This window comes from Euprymna scolopes, chromosome 1 (genome assembly GCF_053919585.1).
Source record: "Euprymna scolopes isolate OS-2025 chromosome 1, ASM5391958v1, whole genome shotgun sequence".
Classification (NCBI taxonomy): Eukaryota; Metazoa; Mollusca; class Cephalopoda; order Sepiida; family Sepiolidae; genus Euprymna; species Euprymna scolopes.
In genome coordinates this window covers 180,868,639-180,895,914 of record NC_136482.1, presented here as the reverse complement: position 1 = coordinate 180,895,914, position 27,276 = coordinate 180,868,639, and the positions used below count along the sequence as shown (strand labels likewise).

At 34.4% G+C, this 27,276-nt stretch overlaps 1 protein-coding gene and 1 pseudogene across 1 annotated transcript in view; both read left to right on the top strand.

Annotated features, from left to right (window-relative positions):
* Positions 1–27,276, top strand: part of LOC145277889 (N-fatty-acyl-amino acid synthase/hydrolase PM20D1.1-like) — a 158,544-nt gene that overhangs the window by 94,381 nt on the left and 36,887 nt on the right. The window contains exons 5-7 of the mRNA XM_080129885.1: positions 8,726–8,845; positions 13,859–13,934; positions 21,888–21,949. Of these exons, the coding sequence (XP_079986011.1) occupies positions 8,726–8,845; positions 13,859–13,934; positions 21,888–21,949 (258 nt within the window). The remainder of the gene's footprint in view (positions 1–8,725; positions 8,846–13,858; positions 13,935–21,887; positions 21,950–27,276) is intronic.
* LOC145284060 (U2 spliceosomal RNA) lies at positions 10,309–10,519 on the top strand (annotated as a pseudogene).

Sequence of the window (27,276 nt, the reverse complement as noted above, 5' to 3'; positions counted from 1 at the left end):
CAGAGTTCAGGAAATATTTTCGATTGCTGACACACCTCTCGGGGCTTTTAATTTTACCATGTAAGAAAACAACAATTCACATCATCTCATTTTGTATGTGTGCACCTATGTGTACGAGTTCGTTCCCTATGGACTCTGAAACGACTGGTCCGATTTAAAAAAAAATTACACACAAATGTACTTCATGTGTCTGGGAGTGTTCTTAGATAGATCTTGTATCAGCATGCTTCTGGCAAATATCAAGAATAAAAAAAAATCTGATTAAAGAAGGTACAGCCCGATTTTGACCAAAGTTAACATCCTCATACAGACTGACATCACAAGTACATTTGAAAAGTTTTATCACTGCACAAGCAGAAGAGTCCAACGTATAAAATTAACAGTAGGTTCTGTAATATGATAGGGGCGCATTCAATATGAATGCTTTTATCTAGAACACAATTGAACCATTATACTTGATTTTTGCATTTTAAACTTTAATTCAAGCCATTGTAAACTAATTTTATAAAATCAATAGTAGGTTCTCTACAGTGCAATGTAGACTACGATGTATCATGGACTACATCATTATGATAGGCATGTAAAGCTTCCTACTTTGATTTATTTTACTTCAGTCAAAGTTTTCAGAAATTAAGGGGCCCACGACCTGGGGCTAACACTTGAACTCTATATGAGATACATAAATATTCGAATGTTCCATTAAAGTTCTTTATTTCTCAAACACTGAGTTAATAAAGAAATTGAGAACATAATTTTTCTCTCCCCAGTTAACCATTTTCATACGTTGTAGTATATTTTTTGTTTTGGTCTCTTGGTCTTATTGGATTCCAGGACAAGAATTTATCTAGTCTGGTAGCGTATCCAGCTTCGTGCTATTACTTGAAGTAACATCACTTGGAGAAGATGCACCATTCCTCGTAAAAGCTAATATGGGTTAGCCATAGTGAGGAGATCTTATTTGGGCAGCGAATCCTATGTGATTTTGAATATTTGGTCAGGGTTTACTTTTATGGAAAAGTATCCTCATGCCAAGTTGTTCTGATGAACCTCTGTACAGAAAGACCTTAGACACTCGAGGACAATGTCTAGTAGGCATTCAAGTTCTCTCCAGGTCTTCCTACCGGTGTACTACAGGTGCTGCATGATTGGAGCATGCAATAAATCGATTTGATTGAAAAATTTCAATGATAATTAAAAGTATTAAAAGTGTGGAACATTTGTTGATCCTTATTCAATCCTGGGTAACGTCAGGTTTCCCTGCTAGTTAATTATATATAATATTGATTGCATATGCAATAATATCTTTACAATTCTGTCCTAACTTTAAACTTTTACTAAAACTAGAAAACCACACAAACTGAACGTTTATGTTGCCTACAAACATTTATGGGATAAAACAAAACTTTATCATTCCATTTAGAAAACTCACTATGTTTATTCGTCTCCATTTTTCAAACTGTATCTCCTCTGAAATGCAAAGTCACAGAGCATTTTAAGGCGGGTTAAATGATAGCATTTTTTGTTGGATAGTTTTTTTTTTATGGGGTTTTAGCCGGTAAAAATAGCTGCTAAGGGATCAAAATTGAAGGAAATTGGAACTTGATGGGTGTAAGTCGACTGAAAATTGTCTTGTATGCATGTGCAAATATCAACACATTTCTACGTTAACGTTAGTTCATTATTAGCTATTTTCTATCCAACTAACGAAAGCTTAAATAATAGCAACTAACGCTGGAGCACTATAGGTTTGAGTTTTGGTTTCAATTCTAGCTAATGGCACCAAAGTCATATATATTCTTTTTTACTTTTGAAATCACTAGTATATATTGGGGACAAAGTCTGGAATGAAGAGCTGCTAATGAAAATTGAATCGTCTGATATAACCCGACATGTACCAAAAATAATTAGATCCTTCCCAGCCAATAGGACCATCCAGGTTGTCATTGATGAACCTACATCGAAGCAGCTAATGTAGGAGTGCCTCTGTGGTCGATCTTTGGACCACTATTATTCCTGATATTCATTAATGACCACCCTGATAATATTGTGTCTGAGATGGGTATGTTTGCTGATGATACAACGCTCTATAGTATGCATGAGGGAAAAACAGATGTACACAAATTTAAGACAATGGCAGAATCTTTAGAAAATGACCTCCAGACCATAGTGGAATGAGACTGTAAATGGATGGTAACATTTAATGCTAGTAAGACTAAGCTGCTCTCCTTTAACAATTACAAGACGTCTCTCAAACCACTGATATCCATAACAAATAACATCCTACCTGAGAATTCTTCCTTCAAACTCCTCGACCTAACATTCATGTGAAATCTGAACTCGAACAAATACATTGAGGACATTGCGAAGGCTGCTGCAAAGAAGGTGGGACTCCTCTATCGTGCTAGAAGACTACTCACTCCTGAGAGTATCCTGTATCTCTACAAGGCCATTATTCGCCCATGTATGGAGTATTGTTGCCACATCTGATTTGGTGTATCTACCACTAGCCTCTTCCTCTTGGATAGGGCCCAAAAAAGAGTCTTCAATCTAATAGGTCCTATTTTGTCAACTAAGCTCCAGCCCCTGTCCCATCGCCACAATATTGCATTTCTGTGGTTGTTTTACAAATATTTTAATGAATGTGCTCTGATGAACTTGTTGTACTTGTGCCCCTTCAATGTTTATATCCTCAACAAACCCGCTTAGCAACAGAATCACACCCCTTCACTGCTGAGGTCCCTAAATGCCAAAAAAGCTTTCTACTCCAATAGTTTCTTCCCTTGAACAGCTCGACTTTGAAATTCCCTTCCTGCTACTTGCTTCCCTGACTGTACTGATATGCAGAAGTTTAAATGTAACATAAATCAACATCTTGTTAATCTTTCCTAGGCATGATCCCAAATAGTAGCCTCTTATGTCCCAAGTGACGATATGCCTTGTTAAGGGTGAATATGAGAAAAAAAAAGTATCATATATAATGATTGATAAAGAATTGACTATAATAAGAAATTTGCACAAATTAAAATATCATATTTAAGCATATTTTATGACCAGGCAATGCTGGGCGCCCCTGCTAATTTTCTACATAAAAAACATTCTCAAAATATATTTTTTCTTTGTTTGCCTAATGTTTTAAATTTTAACCATAAGGCCATATTTATTGAACCCGTAAGGAATCTCTTTTTTTTTTTTATTGTTCTTTGCTATTAAATACAAGCAATGCCAGTTTCTCTCTTTTTTTTTTTTAATATTCTTATCAGTTTAAGTTGGGGATGGAGCATTCTACCGGATGCCAAACATTCACCTGCTAACTCAGATATTCCAACCGAGAGATCTTTTTATGATCTTGACTGTCCCATTGAGTGCAATTGTTTTAAACTCTCTTGCACTTAGTTCATCGGATATATTTCCCAAGTAATTTTTTAAATTGTTTGTCATGGGTCTAGTTGTTCCTATAATTACTGGAATGATGGAGATCTTCCTAAGATTCCAATTTCTTTTCATGTCATACACAAAACATTGGTATTTCTTTATCTTTTCCTTCAGCTCTGTTTAACCGGGCATCATTGGGAACACTAATATTATATTAGCTCTTGTTCAAATGTGCTTTTCAGTCTATATAAATGCTAAATCTACTTTTGTCACTGGTCTACAATATATACACTTGACAGTGAGTAAAACACAACACAGCTGATCTATAAGATAATGTTTTGTTTTTTTTTGTTTTTATTTCACATCGACAACAGTTTTGGATTTACAGTTATGACAGGTGTTTGACACCAGTGAAGGCGTGTGGGGGTGGTGTGAATGTTTGGCAGTTAAAAACGTGTCCACTTGTTCTCTCTCTGTGACCGGCTACTCCACTTTCTGTTGTGTAGATTTATATAAACATTTTTTCCTCTTGGAATATTTAATATTTCCTATTGTGTATTGTCTCAAATCCTTGGACAGATATCCTCTCACATATTTCTGGTCAAATTATGCATTCCAATAGACAGTGGTGGAAAGACCCACATTCCTCAAATGAAATCAATCTGTGTGTGCAACCCATCAAATGCCTCGTTTCCCGGAGTCACCTGCCAAATATCCAACACTAATAGGAATAGTGTCGTTTGGAATTTCTCAACCCGACCCTCACTGTAAACTTTCCATTGTGCAGGTATCCTTTCCAGACTTAAATTGTTTACTCATATTTGATGAAGCTGACACGCCCTGTTTCAAAACCTATTCTTTAAAATGTTGCCTTTAATTTTGTCTTTCTTTTTAATGAAAATAAAAACGACCAAATGATTTTTACTATATTGTCCAATGTCTACTGTACACTCTTGAACCCTTATCCTTGAGTGGCCTCTTGGCCTTGATAAGTGGTGATGCCTATGTAAAAAAAAAATCAAACTTTCATCACAATTTGCAATCAAATGACGACAAAATCAATGTTTATAATAAAAAAATCGATTTTTACTTCTTCAGCAATAAACATTTTCAAAATTGTAAACCTCGTCATTCAAAAATTGTGCAAAGATAAATATTTTTATTACAAAGTTATAATTTCTTCATAAATAGTTTATTTAAATAATCTGCCAAATGTAACATTACATACGTCACACCCAACTGGTTGTCGCAGAGTATGTTGCAAGGAACACAGGACAAGTAATAACTCGACTCCTTTTTTTTTTTTTTTTTAGTAACAACGACATTTATTTTTGAGTACTTTCCCGGATAAACAGTGATTGTGCTCCTTCTTTCTGACCTCTATCCTCTTGAACATTGTTTGGAATATGCTCTTGAACGTGATTGCTGCTCTTTGCACACACTCTTTTTATAGTCTTTTTTTTTTTGCACATGTACGCACTCTGTTGCGCAAATAAATTGCCAAATATCGACATAAAATATATTAAAATGTTGTTTTTTTTTATCATCGATAGTAGAAACAATCATCGATAGGTCAAAGGTCAGAAGAAACGTAATGTAGAGAAATGCACGGTGTCCAAGAAGTCACAGAAGGGTTTTGAACTGAAATAGGTTCTTTATTTTTGATGATATCTTTCTGTGATTTTAACACAATCTGACTAAGATATTGGAAAATGTTTTAAAATAAAAAAGTCGTGAAATTCAAACAATTTTTATTCATGAAAAATAATATCTTTTAAATGTTGCCATTATCAGCTTCGCATATTTTATCCCTTTCCAATACATTATTTGATGACAGATTGCATAATCTCTGAATTGTGATTTAACTTCCTTTTTTTTTTGTTCCTGATGTTTTCCTTCAATTCTTGCAGGGTTTGGAGTTTGTTAACATAATGATTCAAACTGTGTTGTAACTTGGGCTATTTCTTACATGAAAATGACGTCGATAAGCTCTTTGAGTCAAAAGAATTGACCCCTGATTTTGATAAAACAATTTCACAACTTGTGTATGTTATCCAAAATTAATTTTCAAAATATTTTCTGTAAAATGTTGATGAACAAATAACTTTATTTCTCTCTCTCTCTCTCTCTCTCTCTCTCTCTCTCTCTCTATATATATATATATATATATATATATATATATATATATATATATATATATATATTATTTGGGGGGTAAACAGTTACATATGGTCGCTACAAACAGCCATCTGTTTCAGTCAATGGGACATCGTCAGGCGACCCTGAACCCATCGACGCCACAAGTCGTCTAACAAAGTCTCATTGACTGAAACAGATGGCTGTTTGTAGCGACCATATGTAACTGTTTACTCTCAAACAAAAAATATTTTGCTGTTAATATTGAGCACTATCTAACAACCTCGTTGTATTCATTAGTCCCGACTTTTGAACATCTCAAACCTATATATATATATATGAGGGAGAGTATGTTTATTTATTTATTGGCTACATATGTGCATACATGTTTTCCCTGCAATTTCTTACACATATGTAGCCAATATGCTTGCATAAATAAATAATATAATAACGCTACTTTTGGATAGACACTGGAGTTTCAGTGGATTTACATCCAGGAAACTACAACGATACGATCATTATATATATAATCTTGGAAGCTTTTTTAAGCTTGAAAACTATATAAAAAAAAAAATTTAATTTAATTTTTTGTCCGTTGTTGTAAAATTATTTTGTCAGTAAGTCATTTAATCTCCTACAATCGCTGCATTAACTTGCTTTCTCGAATTCACAATCGTTCTAAGTTTTCAGAGATCATCAGTCGTTTACTTTATATTACCGAAATTGTGTTATGTAATAATTAAGCAGGCAAACTGTGAGATCAGCGTTCTAGGTTCGAATTCTATTGGAGATACTACATCATTTTCACTGATATCCTTAGGAAAGGTATAAATTCATATATCCTCATCCTCAGCTATGGTTTAAATCATATATATGTGTGTGTGTGTGTGTGTGTGTGTGTGTGTGTGTGTGTGTGTGTGTGTACGTGGGAATGTGTGTGTGAGAGAGAGAGAGAACACTTCTTAACCTATATACTCCACGAATTTTTATTATACGGACTTGGAATTCGGTATATAGGGTATTCAAACACGTGGAAAACTTTTTAATCGGTTTTCACCCAGAAAAAAGGGCTGCTAAGGTCTCAAAATAAAAAAAAATTGGGAGTCATCAGATATTTATCTATTTATTTTCACAAGATTTGAAAACACTTTCTAAAGATTGTGTCAAGTTGGTCCAATAGTTATCGCACTTGACTCTGTCTTTAGGTTTGGGTTTCGATTTCAGCGCAAGTATATTTTTATTTACAAGAAGCGGACTGTTTCAGAAGAAAAAAGCATAATACTTGCATGCACATGTTTCAGATTCTTTCTCATTTTTAAAGGAATTTAATGTTACGTTTAATACCGAGCAACGACGGGTGTATCTTCTAGTATTGAAAATGTGTGTGTGTGTGTGTGTGTGTGTGAGGACACTTCTTAACCTATATACTCAACGTATTTTTTATCTACAGACTTGGAATTCGGCATATAGGGCATTCAGACATGTACAAAAAACGTTTTATTTGTTTTCATCCCGAAAAAGGGCTGCTAAGACACCAAAATCTAAAAATTGGTATGTGGGGGGGGGGGGTCGTCGGATTTTTATCTGTTTGTCAACTGTTTCATGAATGCGCATGCGTGAATAGTTCACATGACAGATTCCTTATATTAAGAATTAGTAAGTTTGAAAACGCTTTTTGAAGACTATGTCAAGCTGGCCTAATGGTTATTGTACTTGATTCACTGTCTTTAGGTTTCGGTTTCGATGTCAGCTCGAGTATTTTTTTTTTTTTTTTACTTACAAGAAGTGAACTGTTTAGAAAAAAAACCCCTAATATTCGCATGCATATGTCTCAGTTTCTATATGAATTAAAATATGATATTTTTTTTTTTTTTTTTTTTTTTTTTTACAAAGGCATCACCACATTATCAAGGCCCAGAGGCCACTCAAGGATAAGGGTTAAAGAGTGTACAGTAGAAATTGGTCAATATAGTAATCATTAGTAATGAAAATTTGGTAAATTTAATAACTTATATGGAACGGCTCATCAAGAACTTATTTACTTTAGACTTGAACACAACCATATTGTAGTCAGCCGGAAAGCAGGAAAACGGAAGACAATTCCACAGGCGTGCAGTTCTAAGAAAGAAGCTTTGTTCATGGAATCTACGTTTAGGTTTAGGCACAGATAAAGAGTGGGGGAAATTATTGATAGTGTTTACAGCTAGACGAGTGTTTCTTGTGAAAGTTTGGCGAGGGGGGACCAAAGATTGAAGCTCAGTTGAATTTATGCGTATTTTACATCTGGGCAACGCCGGGCAGAGTTGTAGTTTAAATAGAAAACAACGATGTTCAGTTGTTGACGTGATCAAAGAGCAGTGGTTATAGTGATGGCATTGTTGTCCTAAGGTTGCACGTTCGAACCGACATATCAGACCGTTTTTTTCTTTTTTTTTTTTTTTTTTTAAGTTTTAACATTTAAACAGGGTTATTCATACCATTTTCCTTTCGTTCGATTATTCTTTATATTCCCTTTCTTTATTTTTTTCACTTCGGTGTTTTTTTTTTTTTTTTTTTTTTTGCTTCCGGTTTTCCGATTTTTTTAAAAAAGTTTTAACATTTAAACAAGGTTATTTATGCCATTTTTTTTCGTTTGCTTATTCTTTATTTTCCATTTTATTATTGTTTCGACCTCCCCCCACACACACACACTTCACTACACCCGGGCAACGCCGGGTACCCCCGCTAGTTTAATAGATATTTCAGCACTTAATGACTCATAAAAATGGCTGATATGGCGTTAAACAGGCTGAAACTAAATAAATCAATTAATCATTTACATAAGATTTTGTATTTTGAAAAAAAAAAAAAAAATCACGTAGATACAAACCAGAGCAGCCGATGATTTATTAATTATTATTTTCCAAATAAAATGAAAATATTTATGTTTCCTTCTAAAAAAAAAACACAGAAGAAATCTTTGAAAGACGAAGATTCTCCCGGGAACTTTTTTTCTTATTATTAAACTTGATATAAAATTCACAATAATGAAATATTTTCCTTGCAATAGAAAACTTTTTTTTGAATGATTAAAACGTTAGTTTTGAATGTCAACATCATTCATTTTTTCTAATTCGAATTCAAAAATATCTTTTCTTTCATTTTGTGTCCAGTTTTATATGAATAATTTATTTCTGATGAGTTTAAGTCTTTTTTTTCTTCTTGTAAAATCTTCTAGGATTGGAGTTGTTGAAAAAGGCCAGGCAGTGGCTGTCCTTTCAGTAAATGGAACGCCAGGCCATTCGTCCTTCCCCCCATTTGAAACTCCGATCGGCATTCTTTCAGCAGCTGTGCAGAAGTAAGTGGAATTGGTCTTGTTTTTTAATCGCGTTCAAGCGACTCTATAAGTCACTCCGTCAATCGGTCTGTCGGTCTGTTCATAACACTTTTGTGCTTGGCCTTTTTGGTTAAGATCAAAGGTCTGTTGTTAATAGATACTGTTCTTAGCTTTTTAAGTTTTTCTTGGCCTTTTAGCCAAGATCAAAGTGTAGAATGGTAATTTGGACGTCGCGTCTGCAAGGTTGCCGGGGGTGTTGTCTTTTTCTGTTCAGGATCTGATCACTTTCTTTAAACACCAACTACGGGTGAAGATCAGATGTGATAGAAGAAGGCTGCATCGCGCTGCACTTGACAGAAGATGGATACATGTAGCAAGTCTGTGTGTATGAAGAGGAGCCAAATTTGAATACGTGTTCCCTGCCTAGGTGTGGAACGCGCAGTTCCGTAAAGTAAAACAAGTAGCCTCTCAGCTAGCTGAGTGTGTGTTCCATCCCTCCCTGATTAGGAAGCCTCCAAGATCCCCATCCCCTCTTTCTTGCAATTTTTGTTTTCACCACCTTCCTCTAAATTTTACCCATCTTGGAGAGAAAGAAATACAAACTAACCCCCATCCTTTAACCACAAAATTTTCTTTTCTCCATTCATCCCCATCTAGAGGGCATCCCCACCTAGAGACTGACCCGCAGAAGCAAGGTTCCTTTTACAAACCTAGTGGAACGGGCAGTCTATCAACTATATGGGGTTGGGAGGGTCCTACTAATCACCTTTTGTTTTTTCTTTCCCCGCCCTCGACACAAATGAATTATTGTACCATTTTATTGTTATCTTTTTTGTTTTTACACGTCAATAAAAAATGTTTTAAAAACTGGAAGTTAAGTAGGACGTCCCCCAATATGAAAGGGTGAATGCGGTATTAATATGAAAGAAGATACTAGCTAGGAGAAACTTTTGATTTTGTTTAGTTCTGAAGTGACAAGGATGACCAACGACCCCCACAATCCCCCCTTTTGAGTTGGCCATGTGCCTAAGTCTTTTGTTCATTGTTGATTTTGACTGTATTTTTAACATGAATAAAAGATTTAATATCTGAAAGTGTAGTATCTGTTCTGGCAGATACTGCAAGCAAAGACCATATGTGGGGGTAACCCCACATATCAGACCTTGGTCAATGTAGGGGCAACCCTGCATACCAATTGTCACTATCCAGCTCCCATTTCCCACCCATCAGGAGCTGGTCCCCTTTTCCCTCCTTCTCCCTCTCTCTCCATATTAAAAAACGGCCTTGTGCCTAATTTACTCAGTGGGGAAGCAAATAAATACACTCACATATAAGACCTTGGTCAATGTAGGGGCAACCCTTCATACCAATTGTCACTATCCAGCTCCCCTACTCCCCGGAGAGTTGGTCCCCATTTCCCCTTCATTTCTCACATTAAAAATCGGCCTTGTGCCTAATTTGCTCGGTGGGGGAGCAAATAAATACTCTTTTCTTGGCCTTTTGGCCAAGATCAAAGTGTAGTATCTGTTCTTACTACATACTGTACTTATGTTTGTAACTTTGTGATATAAAGTGGGGGATCACTTTTCGTATTAATTTAATGTAAAATGATCACCCACTTTACAACCAGTCAGTCTCAAAGCCATTAAAGCCATTCTCCAGATCATTGAAGTTGCTTTTGAAGGATTCCAGTTATTTTTTAAGCATTCAAGTCATTCTTAAGATCATTCAATTCATCCTTAAGTTTATTAAAGTCATTCTAAGTCATTTACTTTTTATTTATTTAAGTAATTTCAGCCCATTTTTCGGTCATTTTAGTTTATCTTTAAGAATTTCATGTCAATCCTACATTCACGCATTCATTCATTACACGTGAGCACGAGACTAATGGCTATCGGCCTTGCTGCTTTTGTTTTTGTTTTTTTTAATTGGATATTGAACTCATAAAATTTAAATAAATAAATATTTATTTAAAAAAAAAAAATAATACGGCACGAGGTTGATCTTTTAACAGTTATGTTTTAAATTTCATTTTCTGCCATGCTTCTTCGTGACAGTGAACTTCTATTAATTTTAACACATGCCCGTATGATTGAGTGCAAACACTGAACTGAACGATGCAATCTCTATCTTCGAGACTGCGGCCAAACACCATCATGGCAAGTAAGAAAAAGAAATGTATCTTCCTGATGAGGGCTGTGGAATAAGCCGAAAATTAGAAATTCTAAAAAAATTAATATTTTAAAAAATAAAAATATTGCACGAGTTTGATCTTATAACTGTCATGTTTTTAATAATTTTGAAATATTTTTTTCAAAGATAATTCTGAACAAATGTCATCAAGTATTTTTTTCCTTTTTAGATGAAGTAGCGAAAGCAATGATAATATTAAAAGAAGAATCGATAATATTAAAAGAAGAAACAATTATATTAAAATAAGCAATGATAATATTAAAATAAGCTATGATAATATTAAAAGAAGCAATGATAATATTTAAAGAAGCAATGATAATATTAAACGAAGAATCGATAATATTAAAAGAAGAAAAAAATTATATTAAAATAAGCAATGATAATATTAAAATAAGCTATGATAATATTAAAAGAAGCAATCATAATATTTAAAGAAGCAATGATAATATTAAACGAAGAATCGATAATATTAAAAGAAGAATCGATAATATTAAAAGAAGAAACAATTATATTAAAAGAAGCAATGATAATATTAAAAGAAGAATCGATAATATGAAAAGAAGCAATGATAATATTAAAAGAAGAAGCAATTATATTAAAAGAAGTACTGATAATATTAAAAGAAGAAACGATAATATTAGAAGAAGAAACGATAATATTAAAAGAAGAAACGATAATATTAAAAGAAGAAACGATAATATTAAAAGAAGTAACGATAATATTAAAAGAAGAAACGATAATATTAAAAGAAGAATCGATAATATTAAAAGAAGTACTGATAATATTAAAAGAAGAAACGATAATATTAAAAGAAGTACTGATAATATAAAGGGAAGCAATGATAATATTAAAAAAAGAAATGATAATATTAAACGAAGAAATGATAATATTAAAAGAAGCAATGATAATATTAGAAGAATCGATAATATTAAAAGAAGCAATGATAATATTAAAAGAAGAATCGATAATATTAAAAGAAGAAATGATAATATTAAAAGAAGCAATGATAATATTAAACGAAGAATCGATAATATTAAAGGAAGCAATAATAATATTAAAGGAAGAAACGATAATATTAAAAGAAGAAACGATAATATTAAAAGAAGAAACGATAACATTAAAAGAAGCATTGATAATATAAAGGGAGACAAAGATAATGTTAAAAGAATCAATGATAACATTGAAAGAAGAATCGTTAATATTAAAAGAAGCAATGATAATATTAAACGAAGAATCGATAATATTAAAAGAAAAACCGAGCAAAGGTACATCCATTTAATCTGAAGGAGGGACAGAGATCTTATAAAGATGTGACGTCACATCTAAAAATCTTATTTAAAATTTCAACCTAGCAAATCATTGAAACTTCTACTTCAAACCTAATGTTACTAAGACTGAGCTCTGCCAACTACTGAGAGCCCAACATGAATTGGAAAAGTACATTGAAGACATTGCCAAAGCTGCTGCAAAGAAGGTGGGTTCCCTCTATCGTGTTAGAATATTACTCACACCTGAGAGTATCCTCTATCTGTACAAAGTTACCATTCATTCATGCATAAAGTATTGTATCTACATCACCGCTAGTTTCTCACTCTTAAAAAAAGTCTCAAATCTAATAGATTCCACACTATTGACCAAGCTCCGACCTCTGTCCTATCGCAGAAATATTGCATCTCTGTGACTTTTTTACAAGTTTTCTAATGTGCTCTGATGAATTCATAGCACTTTGACATATATTCCTTGACAAGCCTGTTTAGCAGCGAAATCCCACTCCCTAGCTGTTGAGGTCCCTAGATGCTGGAATGCCTTTTTCTCACCAATGATACCACTACTTCTTCCCTCGGGCTGCTAGACTTTGGGATTTCTTCCCTGTTTCCTGCTTCTCTAACTGTACTAATGTAACATAGCACAGATGTGTGGATGTAAATGCATGCAAAGTGGTGTCACTGGTGGGAAAAATATCCATTAAAAAGAGAAAGAAAATAATCACATGAGAGATGAGATAACATTCAAGATCTTGTGGGTGACGAGAGAACATTCGAGATCTCGTGAGAGACAAGATAACGCTTGAGATCTCATGAGAGATGAGATAATGTTCAAGATCTCGTGAGAGACAAGATAACGTTCGAGATCTCATGAGAGACAAAGTAATGTTCAAGATCTAGTGAGAGGCGATAATGTTCAAGATCTTGTGAGAGATGAGATAACGTTCGAGATCTCGTGGCTGATGTTGAAAACGTTTGAGATCATGTGGGTGACATCACAGCTGTACCAATGAGGATATAAATGTTGCTACAAAGAACAAACGAATTGGAGTTATTTCTTATTCTTTTTATCTTGGCCTCCTTTACGACTGAAACTGCACACAATGTGTGTTGGCCTGTAGAAGTTTAAATGTAATGTCAACAGACATCTTGATCATCTCTGTAGACAAGATCCTAAATAGTAACTCCTTATGTCCAAGTGGAACTATATGCCTTGTTTGGGATGAACAATAGTAAAAAAAAAAGAAAAATGATTTGATTTAGTAGTTCGCCATACGTTACGGCTTCATCAAGAATAAAGTGAATGAAATATTAGTCAATAATTATACATTGGATGTTTGAGGTGAGAGTAAGAAATAAGTGTTAGGGTGGGAGAAGGGTGTGGGTAGTGGTGAGATGGTGGCTGTTTCAACATGAAATTGTTGTTAGGTATCTGATTGCCAACCTTTAATTGTGAAGAGAGTACGAAATATCCCTTCTTTTTTGATTCTTTTTTTTTTTTAATCGTTTATCTAAAAACAATAATTTTCGATGTATGAAATAAGCTTCTTTTTTTCTTTTTTCTTTTTTTTTTCAGAATTGAAAACACTCCATACCCAAATAAGTTTGGAACAGGAGCTGAAAGAGCAACTTTTGAACACTTGGCACCTGAGGTAATTAAATAAAATTTTTAAAAAATTAAAACACTTCAAAAGTGTAAAATCATGTCTCTTTCTTTAATTTTATTATATTATAATGACAGCATATTTTTCCATTGATTACCAATTTACCTCTAAGCCTTATAATCATTTAGTGATGGGACGATTGCAATACAATTACCCGTTCTGTTCTATATTCCAGACTCCAGTACAATTTGCGATTCTGTTCTAAATTCACAATTCCAATACAGTTACTGATTCTGATTCTGATTCTAAAATCGCCTATAAAAAAGTAGAATTTCATTTTTGTTGGGGAAGGGGGTAGCTGAAAGTCCTTATCTACTTCTTAATGTAGATATAATTTTCATTTTAATTTGACAAACTTCTTCCCGTTATGTATTGTATCCCATATTTTCAAAGGCTTACTGTGTGATTTTCATCTATATTTTTTACTTGTGGCATTTTTTTCTTACTTATTCATTTGTGGCAGTTTTACATGTGTTATTTTTACCATGCTATTTTTAATGCATTTTATTTTACATAATTTCTTTATTATAATCTATAAATTCTAGTTATACTGTTAGTTTACAATCATTTTATCATTAATAGAAGTATTAAATAATCAAGTTTAAAAACAAATTACAAGTATCGTTTATAGAATCAGAAATTAGGTTGAATTTTTTCAGATTATTATACCGATTCCAATACGTTTTTTCCGATTTTGATTAATTGTCCCAACACTATAATTAAACTTATTTTTTTATAAACAATATTAAATACTAACAATACTTCAAATTAGCTGCTATTGATTTTGTTGAATAGACTTCTGTAAACATCCCATAAAGTTTGGTCTGCATGGTGACTTATTGTCTGCAACTATTTATTAAATTTGCAAGATTGCAGGTGCACCTAAATCACAAAGAGCAACACGGATCAAATATTGCACACAAAGGAAAGGTCTGGCCAAAATCATACAAAGAAATGTACACATGCACAGATCCTCACTCAATGGATTGTGGTTTCTGCTTTTAGTAACAGTCCAATGAAATAGAACTCAATATGAACAATTATTTACACCTACAAAAAGGAAACATAATAACTAGAAAACTCGAACTAACCCGAGCTGAATGGAGGACCAAACGTTTCTCTTTTTCTAGTTTTTATTTTAGTGTTGGGATGATCAATTGGAATCAAAAACCGAAAACATCAGAACTTTTTAGGATATTGGAATCTGTATTAGAATCGGGAAAATTTGTGTCTACTTTCCAATGCCAAAAACGATTCTTTTTACTGTTTTTCATTTGTGTATAAAACTATCTTATCTATGGCTCGTCGTATTAATGATGAAATGATAAATATTTATTGATTTTAAACTACCAATAAAATTAAAAATGTATAGATTACTCATATATATATATATATATATATATATATATATATATATATATATATATATATATATATACAGACTCGAGATTAACCATAACGGGCACTGAGATTTGGAAAAATCTTTTTAATCAGTTTTCAGCCAGAAATTAGGCTTTCAAGGGGTCAAAGTTCAACGATTGAACCTTTGAAAACTCTACTAAACTCCTCCACGAAGTTTGGGTCTAAACACTTGAAATTTTAGATGTAGGTTACCTAGACATGAGTCAAACTTTTTAATATATATATATACATTTGCACATAAACTTATGAATAGTACATAGGGCCTGAACAAAGCCGGGCTGAACTGCTAGCATATATATATATATATATATATATATATATATATATATATATATATATATATATATATATAAATAAATTTACATGGTTGCAACACTGGACATGCTAATGTTGCAGACAAATGACCAGTTAAAACCAGAATTCCTCGCCAGACGACTTAATAAATGGTTGCTCTCTACAAAAGGAAACCGGTCTTCAAACCTGCTGGATTTTATTTTGAGGACTGGTTTCTTCTGTGGAAAGCAAAGCAACCATTTATTAAGTCGCCTGACGAGAACTTCTGGTTTTAACTGACTATTTGTCCAAAACATTAGGCTGTCCAGTGTCGCGACCATGTAAATTTGCTTATATTAATAAAATATATATCTTGCTTTTTCTTTTATTGAGCACTCTTAATAACCTCGTTAAATTCATTAGCTTTCAGCTTTTGAACATATATCTAAAGTAATGGCAGAAACACTAGAGGATGACCTCCAATCAGTAGTGGAATGGGGACAAAAATGGATGGTCACGTTCAATGCCGCCAAGACAAAACTGGTTTCATTCAATAATTACAAGAAACCTTCTCTACCACCTATAGCAATGGCCAACGACTCTTTATCTGAGAGTACGTCTCTCAAGCTCCTTGGCCTAACGTTCACAGGAAACATGAGCTGGAACAATTACATCGAGAGCATTGCCAGGGCCGCTGCGAGGAAGGTGGGCTCTCTCTACCGTGCTAGAAAACTTCTAACACCCGAAAGTATCCTGTACCTCTACAAGGCCACTATTCGCCCATGTATGGAGTATTGCTGTCATATTTGGGCTGGTGCATCGGCTACTAGTCTCTCGCTTCTTGACAGGGTTCAAAAGAGAGTCGCAAATCTGATAGGCCCTAAACTGGCATCTAAGCTTCAGCCTCTGTCCCATCGTCGAAACGTTGCATCCCTCTGCCTGTTCTACAAGTATTATAATGGTGAATGCTCTGATGAACTGCAAGCACTTGTACCCCCACGATGTAAACACCCTCGACAGACCCGACAAGCTGCAAAATCCCACCCCCACACTGTAGAGATCCCTAGATGTAAAAGATCTTTCTACTCCAGTAGTTTCTTTCCCAGAACTGCTAGACTTTGGGATTCCATTCCAGGTCACTGCTTCCCCAACTGTACTGACATGCATAAGTTCAAGTGCAACGTGAACCAACATCTCGCTGCCCAAATCCCTACATAGTACCCCAGTAGATGTTTCCCCTGATAGTAGCCCCCTACACCAAAGTGGCAATGTGCCTTGTTTGGGGTGAAAATGTAATAAAAAAAAATAAATAAATAAAAAAAAAAATTTGGGGAGGTGTTATATGCTCTTTATATCTTCAAAATATTTAGGTATAAATTATAGCTTTTCCTTATTACATCGACAAATAAATCTATGTAAACCAATATATGGCTTTGTCTGTTCTACAATGCTATTATTATATTTAAACTCCACTGTACCTGTTGAGGTTTACACATCCTGATAGGTTCATATTTAAAGAAGTGTTCAATCATTCTTTAACCCTCTTCTAATATTTATGTGTGTGTGTGTGTGTGCTTATACCTTTTTTTTCTTGATGTAATCCCCTCACCAAACCCAAGAAAATAACTCTATATTTAGAAATTTAATTTAAAATGAATAAGAATCAGTAATTGTGCCAGAATCGGTAATTGTATTGGAATCCGGGAGACAACCAGATAATGGCGGATCATGATGTTGATTTCTCTGTAATTTTCATCAGCGCCAATTTTAATGAGGTTGCAGTCTTAATATTACTGGACACCAAATATGTTTACCATAGGTGACCTTGCCAGGAACCAGAGTTCCAAATAGCAACTAACTCTGACAGCACCATGTTCCCACTACCACGGTGAGGAAGGCTTGGACTTTAGAAGGGAGCTGTTGGTGATGCTGGCATTATATCACGTAGTATAACGTAAATATTTTGTCATTACATCTCTCTAGTTATATAAAGTTGTGTCTATATGTTTGTATATTTGTACATACAGAATTTGCTCCTAAACGTATTAAGCAATAATGAATTAAGCATTATGAATTCCGGCACACACCTGCTAAGCATAAGGGATAGTAATGTGGACTATATTTATTTTAAATTTTATAAAATATAAATATATATAATATATAATTAAATTTAAAGGAGGGCAATTTTCGATTTTTGTGAAATTTTATCGATATCAGAAATTATTTAGAATTACACTTATTTTGAAAATTAAATGTAAAGCAAATACAGAAAAGTCTTTATGATGTATGTACTAATTATGAAACGAAGACGGCATATTCCAAAAATCACATAATTTGATCAAGTAGTTTTTTTTGTATTTAAGAAAATCGAATTTTAAGACATGTTCGATGCAAGAGAAACTAGTAGCAATATTTGATTGAATTTAAGGGCAGATAACTCAATTCGGCTATTTCTTTTTTTTCTTTTCTTTTTTAACAGAATATCAGAAAGACAACATAAACGTATAATATAAAATAAAATAATTCATTAACATAAATGTTAAAAACAAATAAGATATACAAAATAAGACATTTTTTTAGAAAGGTCAGTTTATTTAATTATAAAACCTCCTCTCGTACAATTTGATTTTCTTAAATAAAAAAAAATACTCAATCAATTTATTTTCGAAAAATACAATCTTCATTCCATGGTAAGTAGATACACCATAAAGGTTTTTTTTAATTTTCTTATTTATTTTTATTTTTTTTATTTTTTTTATTTTTTTTATTTATTTTATTTAGTTTTATTTTTTTATTTATTTTTTTTTATTTATTTTATTTATTTATTTATTTTTATTTTTTATTTATTTTTATTCTTTTTATTTATTTTTATTTTTTTATTTTTTATTTATTTTTATTTTTTATTTATTTTTATTTTTTTATTTATTTTTATTTTTTATTTATTTTTATTTTTTTATTTATTTTTATTTTTTTATTTATTTTTATTTATTTATTTATTTTTATGTATGTATTTATTTTTATTTTTTATTTATTTTTATTTGTTTTATTTTTTTTTATTTTTTTATTTATTTTTATTTTGTAATTTATTTTTCTTTTTTATTTATTTATTTTTTTTTCAATATAAGTGCAATTCTAAATAAGCACCCATAAATTTATCAATAAATATTTCCCATTTTTCAGTTTCTTTAGAATATTTTAAAGGTTTTTAAGGTTGTATAATATGGACACAGTCACTGACTTGAAATTTCAGTGAAATTGTCAGAAGGCTTCTTTTTCAGTTCAGGTCGCTGAGCCAGAAAAGAAGCTGAAGATGTTTAAATAGATCAAGGCAGTGCTGGATGCATCATGGCCGCTCATTTTTGGATGATTACCTAGCTACTTTTATAACTTGCTCTTACATGGCTCTATCTACGAACTAATTTTTGGCCAATATATTGAATTTAATCTAACAAGGGGATTTAAATAAGCCTTGGAATATATTAGTGCTAATCACAACACTATCACAACAATCAAAACCTTTACATTTCTGAATTTTTGAGATGAGGATTGATTATTCATATTATTGGGATTCTTCAGACTAGTGTTCTCATCTCGAGTGTTGTTTGCACAACGTTTCGGTTGATGTAACCGCTGACCTTCTTCAGGTGTATTTTCTCAAACCCAGAAATTTTTCTGTTTGTAACAGAGTGTAGGCACACATATGGCAACAGTAGCAGCAACAGCTGTATGACTGCCAATATAAGCAAATGACCAAACTGTGTGTGAGGTGATGTCACAGCGAGGAAGAAGGAAATAAAAAGATTATAAAAAAAAAGAAAAAAGTGGCCTGAGAAAGACAGAAATAGATGTATTACACATGTGGCCTGAGAACGACAGGGAAATATGTGTCCTAAACATGGCCCGACAAAGACAGAGAACCATGTGTTAAACACAGTAGAGTCTTGTTAAACACATTGAAGTAATGAGAAGACTTCTGAACGAGACACAAGATGTTATTCTGGAAGTACTTGTAAATAAATGTCTGTTGTTTCAAAATGTAAAATAAGTGAGTTGAATTATTTCTTTGTCTTTGTTTCCTTGCGACTGCCTGCTTAAAACATGCATGTCTCGAGTGTTACCACATTTTCAGAATGCATGTTGTCTCTTTTCTTCTTTGTGCTTCAAACACATGACATAATCACTAACATATCATTCGACACCTACATTTCTAGCATGTTTTGTCTAAGGAGCTAACATTTGAACCATTACCTCACTCATGCTAGCTGCACTGGGTCTATTTCCATTTATTGCCAGATTATCCTGATCTGTACTTATAAAACTCTCATTAAAATTTGTACTAGTTAACATAACCTCTACTTACTGTTATAGGGTACTAATATATAACAAACCAAACATCTTTGAAAAAATAATTGCGCATGACAACGACTTTATTAATGCCAAGATGTATGCATCAATATTTGCTTATTCTAAGTTTCATATCATCAACGTTGTTGTTGCTAAGAAGGCAATAATAATAATTAAGTGAATATCTGAAACTTGCCCAAAAGCAGAAGATAAATTAGAACATGAAAACCAATTTACTACCGATAAGTGCTGACCGAAAACACTGAGAAATTTCAACCATTTTCTTTTTTCTTAACTCACTTCGTTGGAGAGTTAATCTCATGTGTTTATGGAGTTGAAATTTTTTAAAACTTTTACTCAATTTCTGACATTTGGATCCGTACCTCTTGGACTTTTGAAATTGGATGTATATTAGTGACCTCTGTATTGAGACTTAATAATTTGCCTCATTTATTTTGATTTATCTTTTTTTTTTTCTAGCATTGACTGTACTCAACGGTGTGCAAAGGGAAGGCCTAGAAAGAGGTGATACTGGGTATCTAAATTCGTAAGGATGAGGAGCATACAATGATATTCAGACTCTCTTATACTAGAGGTTTAGGGAACACACGACTAAGAAGCTGACCTCAAGCAGCATCAAGGCTTAATGAGACTCCTGCAAATCAATGACTGTACTCACATCGGTTTCTTCAAATTTAAGAGTTTAGGATGTTTTTTAGGGAGGTAGATAATCTATCTATTAATATGATAGTGTGTGTGTTATTTTCTGTGTCATGCTTACGTCCGGGTCGTTTAATTGTTATGTACTTCCATTTCTTGTCATAAATAATTTTACCAAGAATTCTTCATAAGTTTTGGTTTCAATTATAGTTGACTAGCCTGGGTGCCCGGCGTTGCCCGGGTGTTTGGAGGTGTGTGTTGAGCAAAAAAAAGAAAAAAAAGAGGTAGTAGGCAGGCAGGCTCGAACCCGCACCGCGAAGGATCAAAAGAAAGTGAGAAAAAAACGTGAGGCGTTAGCTGTTGCGCCCATCGCCAAAGCAGAAGTAATGTAGGTTTAAATTAAGGCTAGACAACTGAAAAGAGGCGATGACTTTCGAAAATATCGGCGAAAAAAGTAACCCCTCCCTGTAGAAAAGTGCCCAGTTGAGGGTGAAGGAAATAATGTTTTTGGCCAATTTTTCGATATTTGTCGTCCGAAGGGTCGAGCTTCAAAATGTTTCCAATCTCGTAAAAATCTGTCGCCTCTGTCGAAAGCTTTTGCGTAATATACAAACATGCATACTTTCATATATACGTTTAAACAGACAGGTGAGAATTATATTCTCGAAAATTGCACTTAAGTCATCTATTTTTTTATAAATAATTTTATCAAGAGTTTTGGTTTCGGTTTTGATTATGGCTGAAGGAACTCAAGTTATATATATATATATATATATATATATATATATATATATATATATATATATATATTCATCAGTTTTTATTTGGGTTTCGATTCAAGCTAATGCACCCAAGTCATCTGGATATTTTTTTTTTTTTGAAATCGCAACTTTATAATATATAAAAATCGATAGAACATTAACTCTATAATAATATATACGAAATCTGCAAGAATTAAAATATCATATTTAAGCGTACCTTACGACCAGGCTTTGCCGAGCGCTCGTGCTAGCTTAGATAAATACTTTAGCAGTTTTTACAAAAGAGCTACAATAATATCAGAGCGTCTCCATTTACACTGAACATCTACAAAATGCCAACATCAATATATTACATATGAATGAGTCCCCTGTGGAATTTCCACAGGTCCTGCTAGTTAAAATTAATATGGAAAAGTTGAATGATTTAAGGGTTTATCTTTTGTTATAAAATAATCTATTATTCTGTTTCTTTCCTTTTCAGCTCAGCCTGCCATACAAGATGCTATTAAGCAATCTTTGGTTATTTAAGCCAATCATATCCTGGTAAGGAAACATGGATTTTTCTTCTTTTATCAGTCTAGGAGCTTGTGCGTTTATCGCTGCGTAGCAACAGGATGAGGATAATGTGTGTGAGAACTCCTGTGAAGAATTAGGAGAAACAACCTCTTTTTCTAGTAAGATTGACCAAACTGGAATCTCTCTGCTCGTGTATAGAGTTTCAAATTATAAAAGGCACACAAGAATAAAATTCTAGTCCATATTTGAAAAGTTGGTTTTCTGGAAACACTCAAGCTTATCTTGCAGTGTATTCAATAACACACGGAAATAGTTTGCTTCTCTCTCTCTCTCTCTCTCTCTCTCTCTCTCTCTCTCTCTCTCTCTCTCTCTCTCTCTCTCTTTCTTTTTATTTTTGGCTGAAATGCATCGCTTGACTCAGTTGGAAAACCGCTGCTTAATCAAATAACGGCACGTACATTTATGTCAGAATTATAACAACACATCAAAGCCTCATCCAAGATGAATACGATGAATATAGATGATACAGAGTGACAGATGATGAAGGGTACCGTATACTAGTTGCTGCATCGGCAGGACAGCCATGTTTGAACACAAAACTTATCCCACCGTTGCAGTTTTGTCTAGTAGTTGCATTGCAAATATGACTTATTTTCATACAAGAAAGACGCAAGGAGACTTTGCTGAGAGTTTCTTAATGATTTTATTTTGGAAGAGAGAGAGAGAGAGAGAGAGAGAGAGAGTAACGATTTCTTAACTAATTAACTTCTTAACTAAAATAAGTGATATGCAGACAGAGATGTCGAGGCAACATTTCATAATTAAATTAATTTCATAATTAAATTAATTTCATAATCAAAACGTAGATTCCATGAACAAAGCTTCTTTCTTAGAACTGCATGCCTGTGGAACTCTGTTCCGTCTGCCTGCTTCCCTCCTGACTACAACTTGGATGTCTTCAAGTCCAACGTAAACAAATTCCTGATGAACCGCCCCCTTATGTAGACACTTTAAATATCCACACTAACGTACTATACTTATTCCGGGCCTTGATAAGTGGTGACCACATTGTAAAAAAAAAAAATAAATTATTGTCTGCATTTTTTCAGCCGATTTAGAACGAATCTAATGAACTGAATCCAAAAAATCACATTTGTTTTGCTCAATGAAGTCAAGTTTTTGAGCTGTGTCGTTTTTTTAAAACATGTATGCACGTGTGGAATGTTTTAGAAGAAGTTGCCATGTCAAATAATTTTTTTTGATTGGAAATGATTATTTTAATGACAAGAAGTATTTAGGTCCGATTGCTCTGGGTGATTATTTTGAAAAGGGGATCAGTTTGAAGTCATAAAACCTCGAAATCTTCCACACACATAAAGAAGGACTGGTCTGTGCAGAAGGAATTGGTGCCATGCAAAGAAAGGAACGTCATCAACGACCCTCTGATGGATAGAGACAGAATACTCTTCCCACTGCTGCATATCAAGCTCTGCTTAATCAAGTAGTTCACCAAGGCTCTGGACATGGATGGTGACTGCTTGTGCCAGGCGTTTCCAGGATTGACCATGTGTTATATTGTGGGGCAGTGTTCTGTATGACATTACGGCACCATAATAAATATGTTATATAGTGGGAGGGTGTAACAGTCTATATTCGGTGTTCACGTAATCGTGTGTATATAATCACGTGTGTATATGTTGAAGGTTCTTTGTGTCGTCTAGTGTTTCCTAATTGTTCCTTGGGAGTGGGCGTGTGTATGTATGTGTGTGTGTGTGTGTGTGTGTGTGTGTGTGTGACATACAATACAGTCCAACATATAACATTTAATACACAAATAAGGACGAGACACAGTTTAGGGTTATTATCTTGCCAACAGAAAACCGTACCTTCATTCGTCTGTGTCTTGTTTGGTCAATTGGCCAAGCTGAGATTGAAGATCTTTCAAGGAATCGACTAGTAATGTCGGTTGTATTTTCAAACAACTTTATTCGATGGATGCTTTCCATATTGAAAGACTGGAGGCTTTTCTGTTCTATTCCCCTAGGGCCAGGCCAAAAGGCCTGTCATTAAGAACTCCACTATCCCACTGTCTTTTCTCGACTTCTCCCCTTTGGACTTCTATCCTGGACTCTCCCTAGCTCTATAACTATAGCTATTAACAAATTCTATTACATCATTGATTTCACAATTCCATGCTGAATCTGCTGTTTTGAAACCTACATTTCCATCAATTCCAGGATCTCTTTCTTCTGTTAAATATTTTACTAACGTTCCTTTCTTTCAATGTAATGTAGAGTGATCCATCATGTCCAGGATGCATATAAAGAACTTGCATTGTGCCAGCACAGGGAATGGCTATTGCTGAGAAAGAAGTTGCTGTCCCAAGAAGCTGATTCATATGATTTTTGTTATGCAAGAAAACAAGCAAGTAGTTCAACTGGTACTCCACTATCAGGAATTGAATGGCTAACGCATAGGCATGCATGCAAGTGTTACAGAGGGGAGGTGGAGTTGTAGGTGGCAAAGGTAGTTCTGAAGAGGACGGTCGGCTGTCTGAGCTTGTGAGGATGACATTAATAGAGACCGGACCCAGGAGGGTTGGTCAAGGCAGCAATTCTGGATCAAGGTGCACCAGGAATGATGTCAAAGAAGTTCAAAATGGGGGACGTAGAATTCCCAGAAATAGGTAACAGTGGGACTGACAGACATTTCAAACAATGAACAAAAGGGTGTGGAGGAATGTTCTGATGTCATCCATCCCAATAAAAAGAGAAACAGTCAGACAATGAGAGAGAAGTAGCGACCACAGGCAGGAAAGTAGACACATTATCTTCTGCCATTTTGCACATGCATCCCATCCTGCGACTTCTCCATGCTGTCAGTGTTGTCACTGGAAAATAAACATTTGTTTCTAATCATTCAATCCTGTTACTTGTTATTTAAAAGTACAAATCCGGCCAGTCTTATGAATAACACAACACAAAGACTTAATGAATGACAGTGAAAAGAGGCTGATATGTTGCTTTTCAGTTTAAGAAATGCATATGTTCAAGTTCATGTTGACAAAATGTTATGGCCTTTTCAAACAATAATTAATATAGGTATTATTATAAGGTCGTTCCAAAAGTAATGCATCCTATTTTGTAATTAAAAAAATGTTAAAGAGCTACAAAAAACAAGAGTTGTACCATTAAAACGGGTGACCTTTTGTGTTCTAGAATTTACTTTTCTACATAGTCACCACCATTCTGAATCTATTTTTACCGGCGATGAGCTGGTGCCTGTGCATGTGCGTCTGGAGCGCACTTTATCACTCCCATTTCTGTCACCACTCTGAAATTGATGAACCCATCTCCTAACTGCTAACATCAACTACATCGGCTTTGTAAATGTTCAACAGGTGAATGTTGATCAGTTCATTTTTTTCATGGAGAAATTCAGTGACGCATTTCTACTTCTGACGCACGTTCATGCCAGAGGTCGCTTCCTTAGTTTCACATTGTTAATATCTAGATGAAAGGAGATAGAGGGATGAAAGTTTCAGGTCATGAATTCATAAGTTCAGTCATCATAACAATGCAATTTATAATCCCTTATCCATTTTGACTGAATAACAACATAGGAGCCAGTATTTTTGAAACGCCCCTTGTATTATTCTGTTTTTTTCTCTATATAAATAACCTTCCCGACAATATTATTCAGAAAATTAACATTGACACTAATCTAGTATTGCTTCTTGTCCATCTTCCTTAGATTAGGATTATGCAGCTGATCTAGTTGATCTGGGTTCAGTTATGGATTGGGCTAAGCAATGGCTTGTTTAGTTTAATCCTGTTAAGATTCAGCAATTGTCTTTCAATTGTCGTCATATCTCTTTTCTTCCTAAGATTCTTTTGGGTGGTTCTTGATTAGAAATCGACTCTAAAACTTCTTTCTCATCAAATCTTTCTTGCGGTTTATATATTAGATCCATTGCTCTTTCTGCTTCTTAAAAAATCGGTTCTCTCTATCGTTCTAAACACTTCCGCACACCCGAGTATTTTCTAAATACTATTATGGCACGTGTTCATCAGAATTTTTTTTTTTTTATTTTTTTTTATTACATTTTCACCCCAAACAAGGCAAATTGCCACTTTGGTGTAGGGGGCTACTATCAGGGGCAACAACTACTGGGGTACTATGTAGGGATTTGGGCAGCAAGGTGTCGGTTCACGTTACACTTGAACTTCTGCACGTCAGTACTGTTGGGGAAGCAGGGACCTGGAATGGAATTCCAGAGTCTTGCGGTTCTGGGGAAGAAACTATTGGAGTAAAAAGATCTTTTACATCTAGGGACCTCTACAGTGTGGGGGTGGGATCTAGTAGCCTGTCTGGTTTGTCGAGGGTGCTCGCGTCGTGGGGGCACAAGTGATTGCAGTTCGTCAGAGCATTCACCACTAAAATACTTGTAGAAAAGGCAGAGGGATGCAACATTTCGTCGATGGGACAGAGGCTGAAGCTTAGATGCCAGTTCAGGGCCTATCAGGTTTGCGACTCTCTTTTGAACCTTGTCAAGGAGCGAGAGACTAGTAGCAGATGCACCAGCCCAGATGTGGCAGCAATACTCCATACATGGGCGAATGGTGGCCTTATAGAGGTACAGGATACTTTCGGGTGTTAGTAGTTTTCTAGCACGGTAGAGAGAGCCTGCCTTTCTTGCAGCGGCCCTGGCAATGCCTTCAATGTAATTGTTCCAACTCATGTTTCCCGTGAACGTTAGGCCAAGGAGTTTGAAAGATGGACTCTCAGATAAAGAGTCGTTGGCCATTGCTATGGGTGGTAGAGAAGGTTTCTTGTAATTATTGAATGAAACTAGTTTAGTCTTGGCAGCATTGAATGCGACCAACCACTTTTGTCCCCATTCCACTACAGATTGGAGGTCTTCCTCTAGTGTTTCTGCCATTTCTTTAGAAATGTGTTCATTCGTCTTCCTGTCGTGTCTGCCATAGAGTGTAGTGTCATCAGCATATATACCCATCTCAGAGGCAATGTTGTCGGGGAGGTCATTTATGAATATCAGGAACAATAGAGGTCCAAGGATAGAACCCTGGGGCACCCCCGCATTTATATCATATTGTTTAGATGTGCGACCGTCGAGGACTACCTGGATTTTTCTCTTATCTAAGAAGGATTTAATTATGTTAAGTATTCTACCAGTGATACCGTATGATCTGATTTTACTGAGGAGACCCTCATGCCATACCCTGTCAAAAGCCTTAGATATATCTAGAGCTACCGCTCTGCCTTCCCCCGCTTTGTCCAGTGATTGGTATATACGTTCAGAGATCACGGTGAGGATGTCTGCTGTGGAACGG